This window comes from Scylla paramamosain, chromosome 17 (assembly GCF_035594125.1).
Source record: "Scylla paramamosain isolate STU-SP2022 chromosome 17, ASM3559412v1, whole genome shotgun sequence".
NCBI lineage: Eukaryota > Metazoa > Arthropoda > Malacostraca > Decapoda > Portunidae > Scylla > Scylla paramamosain.
The window spans coordinates 21,187,374-21,198,439 of NC_087167.1; the positions used below are offsets into that span (position 1 = coordinate 21,187,374).

At 39.6% G+C, this 11,066-nt stretch overlaps 1 protein-coding gene across 1 annotated transcript; it reads left to right on the forward strand.

The window, feature by feature from the left end:
- Window positions 1-3,614: 3,614 nt before the first annotated feature.
- LOC135108628 (uncharacterized) lies at window positions 3,615-6,112 on the forward strand. Its single transcript, XM_064019786.1, has 3 exons — window positions 3,615-3,654; window positions 3,907-4,814; window positions 4,934-6,112. Exons 1-3 carry the CDS (start codon window positions 3,615-3,617, stop codon window positions 6,110-6,112), a joined length of 2,127 nt encoding a protein of 708 aa, XP_063875856.1.
- Window positions 6,113-11,066: the final 4,954 nt, after the last annotated feature.

An 11,066-nucleotide genomic window follows, 5' to 3' on the forward strand; every position in this document is an offset into this window, starting at 1 on the left:
GAACAGGCTTGGCGTGATTTCAGTAAGAAATATGAATAGGGAATGATCATGAGTGGAGATGAAAGAAAGATTTGTGTATATAAATGAGTTGACTGAGAGGTTCAAATGAAGGAAAGAGGTCCATTTAGTCTGGAAAGGAAAGAAGTGAAAGAGGAATGAGTGAGGCAGGACAACAGTTATAGATAGGAGTGTGCTGTGGCACTAGTATAGAATTTGTTTGCACAGTATGTCCTGGATATTTTTCCCATGTCCATCATTTGTGTGGACCAGGGTTGTGTGATCGGAGCTGAATATCAGAGGTAATGATGATAATGATGATGATGATTCTGCTGCTCATCACATAATCATTATCTATTTTGATCTGATGTGTCATCATCATCATCATCATCAATATAATCTCAACATCTTTATCAGCAGTGATTAAGGCTTATTACAGAGTTGCATTTAAACTAGCAAGGAATGAATATCTGAAGATGAGAAGGAAAGAATGAAGGTAAAAAAGAGATTTCAGGAGAAAATAGTTGATGAGTGTAGGGAAGAACCTAAACTATTTTTATGCCTGTTTGGACAGAAACATTAAACTTAAAGAAAGATTAGTTTGATAGAAAATAATGACATACATATAGACTCAAGGAAATTAGTGAAATACTCCATTAAACCTGAGAATCTTTACAAATAAATAATACCAGGTGGCCTGGTATAAGTTTGGAAAAGGAATCTGGATGATTTCTGATTGCTTTTGAATTCTCACAAGTCTTGTGTAGACCTCCAACCAATATCGGTTATGGTTGTTATATAACATCGATAGTATAAATGTTACAGCAATCTGTTTCATGTTGAGTTCATCTGACAAAATGAACTGCCAGGTTCTGCATGACAGCATCTTAATGTTGCAGATGTTACATATCAATTACCTACACTCTTCAAGAATAATTTTGCAATATTTTCAGCAGTATGGTGGTTAAAGTTTAACTGAAATCAGTGATAATCTGCATATGGCCCAAAGTATCATAACAAAATTTCTTTTTAAGAATTGTGTAAGACTTTTTGCAACATTTGCTAAGTTTGAAGTAGTATTTGATACAAACTTCCTATTCCTTCACATCTGTCACTTCAGTGTAAATGCAGTGGTACCTTGACTTATGAGTTTAATTTGTTCCCTGACAGAGCTTGTAATTAAATTTGCTCATATGTCGAATAAACTTTTGCCATTGAAATTAACTGAAATGTTATTAATCCATTCCAGGCCCCAAAAAACACTTTTTTTTTCTCTCATATAAAAACATGACAGTAAACTGTTGATATAACAAACCTCTTTACCAAATTTCTTGTGTAATAATCCCTATCAAACACTCATTTTATTTTATAAGACTTTGCAAATTACAGCATATTTCAAAATTATTGAATGCTTGCTTTATTTTATGAACATCTTAGTTCTTAAAATGCAGGAGGGTTGGCTGACACAGTCAACTGCATGTTTGAGAGATGAATTGTGGCTGTGTGACAGCCAGTGAGTGACCTTGACAATGGCCAATGATTCTCTCTCTCTCTCTCTCTCTCTCTCTCTCTCTCTCTCTCTCTCTCATGTGTTCATTGTATTGAGGGTTTACTATAAGAAAATGCATTTATAAATAACAAATATATGAAAACAATTGAAGTGAACGATGTGGTGCTCACTGTGCCAGCTAGCGGTGGCATAGCTGAGGTTCACTCGTATATTGGATTTTACTTCGGCAAAATCACCTATCCGCTGGGTGGACATTTCCCATGAGAGAGAGTGCGTCACGCGCTGCCGGCAGTTCTTTGCTGATCGCCGCATCGGGCAGACACGGTCATTCTGGGTCATACGGACTTCCAAGTTTTTGCTGTTTTCTTTCAGATAAGGCCACGATACTTGTTACGCAGGTACAGTGCCTTCAACTTCGTTACCCGTTTTTGGGGCGAGTTGTATTATTGGTATATCGGTCTCCACTGACGATGGAACTGTGTGGGAAGCTTACGGCTTTGTTCTCCTTATCGCAGTGCGGCAGCCATGTCGGAGTCTGGTGAAGCGTCCTCTGCCTCTCGATCCCCTTCCCCTCCTGCCCCACGTGCCTTCTGTGGGCCTTCTCCTCTCCCTGGGTCCACTGTTCGCCCTCAAGATGACGACGACAGGCACAGGGATCATTCATCTCGTCGCTTGAGTGGGAGGCATGGTTGCGTGAGATTACGTAACAGTGCTGACGCACGTGGTTCCCGCGGCACTTCTCCTGCTCCTCTCCCTTGGTCAGTTGTGTTGGACGCCTTGACTGGAGGCCTTGAAGGCAGACAGACGGCAACTACCACCCCCTACTGGGTCGGCGCAGGTGACTGTGGAGGACTACTCTGGGGGGCTGGGGTTTGTCGCCTCCTTGTTCTGCCACTTTTTCTGGTTTCTCGGCCAGGATGAGTGAGGATGAGGCAGTGTCGATGCCTGCCGCCCCTGCTGACAGCACCTTAATTCAGGGGACTAAGGCCTTTGGTCCTTCTGACACGGTGGTTGCTGACATTGACAATAGAGTGGCAGAGATGGTAAACTTTCTCTTTGATAATGGTATGAGAGAGGAGGACTACAAGGCCATGTGTGAGGACGATGTTGTCAAGAGGCCTAATAACTGCCATGCTCTTGTGCCAGTGGAATGCAACCCACAGGTGTTGGAGGCCCTGAAGCTGGATGCCAGGAAGACAGACTTCCGCTTGAAGGAGGTAAATAAGGACATCCTGCGGGCTTCAACCATTATCACCAAATCCTTAGTGGCGCTGGATGATTTGGCTGAACAGGAAGGTAACCCCAAGTTGGCACATGAGGTGAGCATGCTAAATGGTGCATTGGCATTGCTAGGCAATGCCAATCACAGGAACAATTTGGCCAGGCGTTTTGTCATGAAACGCGAGATAAACTATAAATATGCTCATCTTTGTTCAGATAAGGTGCCAATTACTCGCTTTCTGTTCGGTGACGATGTGTCCCAGTCTGCCAGACAAATTGAGGAAGCGGAGAAACTGCGGAGTAAGTTCTCGCAGAAAAAGCCTGCCTTTACTAGCAAGTTCGCAGGTAAACGCCCTGGTGGATATTGGAACAAGCCTGCTAGTAGGGGATATTATGCCAGGTTCCAACCCTACGGGCAACAGAGGTATGGCTCCAGGGCTGCCCCACGACTGCCTTCCACTCGTCAGGATGTGGAGCCAAAAAACTCCAAGGGCCGGGGCGGCCGCAGCAGGCAGCCCCAGTAAACTTACAGGCAAGTGCATGTTTTGAAGCTGGCAGACTACACTCTTTCCTGCATGAGTGGCGTAAAATTACCAGTGATCCTGTCATTTTGGATATTGTTCAGCATTGCCACCTTGATATTGATGTCGATAGTGTTCATCCTTTATTTTTTAATGATTTGGAATACAGGTTCAACACTGTGCAACAGGGGATAATTTCTGGAGAGATCAAAAAACTTTTACAGCTTAAAGTCATTAAAGTCACACACAAACAAACTCAGCAGGTTATCTCTCCTATTTTTTTGCGAGAAAAGAAAAACGGGGAATTTCGCCTGGTTCTTAACTTGGAGAGGTTAAACAAATACATACCATATAAACATTTTAAAATGGAAAATTTTGAACAGGCCATCAGGCTCATCAACCAGGGTGATTTTTTGGCTTCTGTCGATCTCAGGCATGCTTATTATTCTGTTAGGGTTGCAGATGAGCAACAACGATTTTTATGTTTTACATGGCAAGGTGTTATCTATCAATTCACCTGCCTCCCTAATGGTATTTCTGAGGGACCTCGGCTTTTCACCAAACTGATGAAGCCAGTATTTGCTACTTTAAGGCAGGAAGGATACACTATCACCAGCTTTATAGATGACACATTAATTTGCAGTAACTCTTACGCAGGATGTCTTCAGGCGATTCAGGCCACCATTTCTCTGTTGCAGAGGTTAGGCTTTTGTATCAATATGGAGAAGTCTGTTCTCACCCCCACACAATGTATTGAATACCTAGGCAATGTTATTAACACCAAGTTCATGACTGCCTCTTTACCTGAGCGTAGACTAATCAAAATTCGCCAAGGATGTGCAGAACTTTTGTGTAAAGATGTTGCCCCCATTCGAGCAGTGGCCAGGGTGATCGGCCTCATGGTGGCTGCGATCCCAGCAGTAGAGTTAGGTAAACTTCATTACAGGAAGTTGGAGGGGGGAAAAATTGCCGCTTTGAAACAGGAGTATGGTAATTTTGACAGGCCTTTGAACATTACTGCAGACATGAAACTAGACCTTTCCTGGTGGTTAGACAATGTGGACAGATACCACAGACACATTTTTAGGCCAGGGACTGACATCGATTTATTTACTGATGCCTCCAGCCTTGGTTGGGGGGGTCATTTGGGGTGTCAGATTACAAGTGGTACTTGGTCCCTGGATGAAAAGGAGCTTCACATTAACATCCTGGAGATGAAAGCCATTCTATTCTCTTTGCAAGCATTTGAACATGGGCTGGAAGGTAGACATGTTAGAGTTTTTTGTGATAATACCACTGCCATAAACTATGTCAATGAAATGGGAGGCACAAAGTCCAAGTCCTGTAATGATGTTGCTACCCAGATTTGGGATTGGTGTCTGGAACATGACTCATGGGTTACATGCTCGCACATACCGGGGAAGGACAACACCTTGGCTGATGTAGCCTCTCGCAAGATTAATGACAGACATGAGTGGAAACTCGACTCACACATTTTTACTACCTTGTGTAATGTTTTTGGGACACCGTCCATTGATTTATTTGCCTCAAGGCTTAACAAACAGGTTAATACATTCTGTTCGTGGTTGCCAGATCCGGAGGCTAAATATTTTGATGCTTTTTCCTTGGACTGGTCAAACTTTGATTTGTCTTACATTTTCCCCCCATTCTCATTAATTGCTAGGTGCCTTCAGAAGTTACGTGCGGAGCAAGCACGAGGCTGGATGGTGGTTCCTCTGTGGCCGTCCCAGTGTTGGATGGGCATGCTGCTCCAGTTGCTAATAGACTTCCCACGTTTGATAACGAACAGGAGGAATGTTCTAACACACCCGTCCACAACAGATCCACACCCCATCATGTCCCACACGAGGCTCATGGCATGCCTTCTGTCAGGGAAAACTTGCAGAAACGAGGAGTTTCGCCGGCTGCTGCGGACATCATACTTGCCTCCTGGAAACCAGGTACTGAGAGGCAATACCGTCCACATGTCCAGAGGTGGTCGTTGTTTTGTGGTAGACGGAATGTCGATCCCACTTCTCCAACTGTAGGTCACATTGTAAATTTTTTGACGGAAACCTTTGACAGGGGTGTGGGTTATGAGTGTGTGAACACTGCGAGGGGTGCCCTGTCTTCTCTCGGCATTGTGGTGGACGGATGCAGGGCAGGAAATCACCCTTTGGTCATCCGATTCATGAGAGGGGTTTTCAATCTTAGAACTCCTCAGCCCAGGTACACTGACACTTGGGACGTCCAACCTGTCTTAGAGCAACTAAGGTCCATGTTCCCCTTACATGCATTAACCCTTAAAGAATTAACGCTAAAATTGGTTATGATGATGGCCTTAACTCAAGCTGCCAGAATTCAAACTTTACAACTACTGTTAATCAGAGACATGCTCATTAATGAACACTCCATTTCAGTACAGTTGGGGGGCACTCTTAAACAATCCAGACCAAATTTTAACATCAACAGGGTCACATTCCATCGTTACCCTAAGGACCCACGATTATGTGTCTGTAGCACTCTCCTGAGGTACATTGATGTGACTAAAGAGCTTAGACAGGATGAGATGCACACTGATGCCAGGCTCCTCATTAGCTTCATAAAACCCCACAAATCAGTTTCCAAAGACACTATTGCCTGTTGGGTCAGGACCATTCTCCGCATGTCTGGCATAGACATCTCAAAGTTTTCCGCTGGTAGTGTGCGGCCAGCAGCAGCTTCAAAAGCTGGAGTGGCGGCTGTCCCTGTCGCATGCATTATGGCTAAGGCGGGCTGGTCTAGGGAATCTACCTTTGCAAAATATTATAATAAGAACATTGTGGCTGCTTCTGACCTCTTTCAGGATGCAGTGCTAGAATAAGACATGATTTGGGTTTGTTGCTGCACTCCAGTGTTGCAGTACACGGATATTTTAAGTATTTAGTATCTAGTACCTTAGCTTTATCTTATGATGCGAACTGTTACCATTTTTCAACATTGTTTGTAGATTGGATTAAGTTGGATGCAATGTACCTTATTTTATACACCAATTGTATGATTGTCTCATGTACAAGATCCTTCCATGGAATAATAGTTATAGTACTGTTTCTTGTGGGGCATTTCCTTTTCCTCTCTACTATTGCATCCTCCCTCGTCATCCACATGGCTTCAAAGCCTCATGGGAAATGTCCGCCCAGCGGATAGGTGATTTTGCCGAAGTAAAATTAACAAAGTACACGAGACTTACCGTAGGTCAGTTGAAGTGTACTTCTAATTTTTCGAGGCAAATCACCTCTGCTGGTGCGGAGATTTCACATGCCCTCCTCTCCCTCCCTACCTTAAGCTCTACAAGTTACTTAATTTCCTAATTGGTTCATCATGTGGATGTCGAGTCCTTGCTTTAAAGTCTGCCGGCAGCGCGTGACGCACTCTCTCTCATGTGAAATCTCCGCACCAGCAGAGGTGATTTGCCTCGAAAAATTAGAAGTACACTTCAACTGACCTACGGTAAGTCTCGTGTACTTTGTTAATTTTGGATCACAACTCAAAGCAAATAACTGTTCAAGTGATAGCTCATATCTTGAAAAACTTGTAAGTTGAGGTACTACTACATTCCAAAGTGAAACTTTAACATTGAAAAAATAGCAAAAAAGCAGTTAAACAGAAAAAAAAAAAAACACATAGCACTATAGTTCATAGATTCTACACATAATGCCACAGGCATTTCTCCTTTGTGCAATCAGTTCCTGTTTATTTTCCAGCTTTTGAGAGTACCTTGGTAGTGCTTTATGAAATTGAGATCACACTGATAAAAGTGTACCACCAAACATAAAGTGTACATGACTCTGATTGTGGCATAATTACTGATAAGTCAGATGGAATTGATCTAAACTTGGTACAGCATCATTGCAGTTCTTTTTCCTTTTTTAATGTAAATTCTTGAGGTTTTATATTCATTACTGGAGTTAGACAGCACAGACAAAGAGCATAGGTATTCTTTTTTCTAGGAGTTAGATAACTAAACTTGTGCTTCATTGAACTAGTTTTGTTGTTGTGTAATAATGTAGAAGCTGCACTGCATTTACTGTGAAATAGTGTAAAATAAATTTGCTTGAAACATATTGTGAGAAATAAGATTAAGAATCCCATTGCAGCAAATAGAAGACAATAAGTTGTTGATCATACTACAAGTAACAACTGAAATCCCAAGTATGTTTGCCAGGCACTAATTGAAATGATTTTTAAAAAGAACATTATACTTTATGTATTAACTATGTAGGTAATGTAGAAGAGATATGTATCTTTAACCTTACTTTCACTCTTTTAAATTATTTTTCTCAGGAGGTAAGACAAAAGTCTTTGTCAGATTGATAATTATTAATGGTGCAATAATTCATTGTAAGTATTCTGTAAGATATAAAAATACTTGAAACAATATTGGTAGTAATAATTTTGCAGGGGAACCATATATTGCATCCTAATTTTTCATCAAGTACTGAATAATCACTTACAGATTATATGTATGTATTTGATTTGCTACTTTCACGGTAAAATTTAGAACCTTAGTAACGTATTATTCATTTTTATTTATTTATTTATTTTTTTTTTTTTCATGACAATTATTTGGTTTGATAATTTATTTTGATGTTTGCTTCATGAAAAATTCATGAGAGGTAACCAAAAGAGTTTCTTCTTGCTCCATTCCTTATACTTTGTCCTTGCAATATTTTTAGTCTTTGTTTTCTTTTTCCTCTTATTTATTTACTATATATGACTGGTACCATTGAGATCCTTGGCTGGTATTTATAGGAAAACTTAACATTTCTTAAATTTTGACTTACAATGTACTTAGCTGAGCCATTCTGGCTAAGACTTATTTGTACAATAGGTTGAGTCTTGTTGAGCCATGACTCAGTTAAGGAAAGGCAAAGTCCAAACAGATTTATGGAAAGCATGAAGACAAAACAGCAAATAACAAAAGTACCTTATTTCTACATGAATATACCATAAATAGATCATACAACAGTAAATAATGGTATATCTATAAATATCAGTATTTTCTACTTGGTTATGATTAATGTCAGTGAACTTTTGAGACAAGCTTAATGCATCTCCCAGTAATCAAAACAAATCCCAGTCTCACATGCTCCCTTACTCTGGCAAGACTAATTCACTCATATTCAAAATCCTTGCATCATGAACAGACCCATGAAAGTTAGTATTAATATCAAGGATCATATAATTTGCATCAAATACAATTTGAACATTGACACTGTGATAGTTCTTTCTGTTCACAAACTCATTTTCATACTCACAAGAGGTAACAATTTTCACATAAGTCCCATCTATTATCCCAACTACTCCTGGGAAATTTGCAATAGCCATGAATTTTGCTTGCTTTAAATTTCTGCTGGGTCTGTTGGAAATTCCATGAATTGGGCAACGATGTTTAGAGTAGCTAAGGCATTCAGAGTTTGGCATTTAACCCTGGTAATTGTAGACTCTGACAGTTCAAAGCAATCACTATTGCACAACTGCATTTTTCGAGTTCCCAAATATCTGAGAGTGGCCATTTCTGGGGTGACTGCTAGCATGGTTGCAATCAGTACGACTTTGTAGTTCCCTCTCAGTAAATCCATCACAAAAACTATTCCTTCATGGTTCAGTCTGCATCTCTTGACAAGGTCAGCATCATCATACTTTTGAGAACATTCTTTCATTCACAAAAGGTCCTTGGATGCTGTCTTCATATTTGTTGACGTTCAGCCATCAGGGTTGGGTACAAGTGCATGTACTTTTACTTGGACTTGGACTTGGACTTAAGTAAAGATAATCATGTATTTGTACTTGGAATTTAAAAATTCAATGTTACTTTTACTTGTACTTAGATCCAAAGTACTTGGAAACACCAAGTACATTCAGTACAAACAAGTATATTGTACTGAATCAAAAGTTATATACTGTATATAGATTCTAGTGAACTTTGTGATGATAATATTGGTTAAATATGTACATTGAGTACTATGATATTGTAGTGTAATATATGATAAGGTAACATAATTAAATAGTATTTTCTCAATGGGTAACATGCTACAGTAGACAGGGGCAGTACAGCACCACATTACTCAACAAGTGTGAATATGTTTATTACTGTCATCCTAAAATAGAATAAACGTAGAATTTCCATTTACTTTTCAATAATGAATCCCACTTTTAACAGTGTACTCATTAATGTGTATGTATGAACACTACTACCTTTCGTGCTTTACGAATCTGTGACTGGAATTATCGTGGTCTTGGACTTAAGTATGTAGTAAAGTGACTGTACTTGTACTTGAAAAATATCCAGGTACTTGGACTTGGACTTAAGTACAATTGCTTGTACATGGACCCAATTCTGTCAGCCATATTAGTTATTGTTGTCTGAGCACTGTCTTAGCCAGTTTGAGCTACCTCTGGTGGTGGCTTAAATCTTGTCATCTGCTAAGGCAGGGCTAAGTCGCACAGATCTGGCAGGTTTGAGACATTTTATAACACATGCTTAGTAATGGCTTAGCATTTCTGTGAGATAAGACCATGCTTAGCAGCTCTTGTCTCACTCTTTGGTATCCTAAAACTTATCCATTTTTGTTTCCCTCTTCATGTGTGCATTAACATCATACAAAAATGCTTTTATTCGATGCTCCCTTTGAATGCTCAATAGAAACAGTGAAAAATTTATCAAAAGGCAGGATAAATCTTCAGATTCAGATTTAACATTTTCAGCTTGAATTTTCTATCTTTGAAATAACGCTAAAGATCACCTGTACAACAACTAACAATGATATAAATGTTCAAGTGCTTTGCTATAATGCTTTCTCTTACCCAATCAAATCTGATTATCAAATGCAAAACTATAGTTTTCTAGTTTGAAAACCACTTAAAACATCACATGCTATATTTGACTAAAGTATCAAAACAAATATAATGATGTAAGACTAGAGTTTTTGGGCTTGAAAATTACCAGCAACATTATCTTCAACATCAGTAACAAGCTTACTAATGTATGAATTCCAGTAATGTAATTTCTTGACCCTCACATCACACATATTTGTTTGTACTTAGAGAGGAAGGAATAGGCAAAACCAGTTGAGGTATTATCCCTATAAATCTGTATTTATATAGCTTTAATGATTCATATTTAGGGATTCATATTTAATGATTCATATTTTAGTTCTGGTTTATGATATAAAATGCTGATCTTATCCTTCCAAGGCAAATAAAAGTACTGTACTGTATTGTGTTTTATAACCCTACATTGTCATATCTGCCACATTCTTTTACTTGAATGGGCCTCTGTTTCATCATGATGCCTTTCCATTTGTGCTCTTTTGTTCTCATGTCTTTCGGTCTCAGTGTTTATTTGCTTGATCTATGTTAGTACTATAATTTTATTGAAGATATCCTAAATGCACCCCCAGATTTTCATCTTAAAATTCTCCATGTGACAGAAATCTTTAGTAACTTTTTTTTTTTCTGGTTTTATTCCTTCATCACCAGTCTCTCTCTCTCTCTCTCTCTCTCTCTCTCTCTCTCTCTCTCTCTCTCTCTCTCTCTCTCTCTCTCTCTCTCTCTCTCTCTCTCTCTCTCTCTCTCTCTCTCTCTCTCTCTCTCTCTCTCTCTCTCTCTCTCTCTCTCTCTCTCTCTCTCTCTCTCTCTCTCTCTCTCTCTCTCTCTCTCTCTCTCTCTCTCTCTCTGGTTTCTGATTGTTGTTAATTTATTTTTTTCACATATGCTAATTTTTATCTCATCATAATGATCTGAATTTTCATTGGCATCTGGCATGCCTTTTTTGG

Bases quoted from the DNA above. Each gene is read 5' to 3' on its own strand.
- LOC135108628 (XM_064019786.1), top strand. From the start codon at position 3,615: ATGGAAAATTTTGAACAGGCCATCAGGCTCATCAACCAGG. The intron at 3,655-3,906 runs GTGATTTTTTGG...ACTCTTACGCAG, and splicing joins CATCAGGCTCATCAACCAGG to GATGTCTTCAGGCGATTCAG. The intron at 4,815-4,933 runs GTTAATACATTC...ATTAATTGCTAG, and splicing joins CCTCAAGGCTTAACAAACAG to GTGCCTTCAGAAGTTACGTG.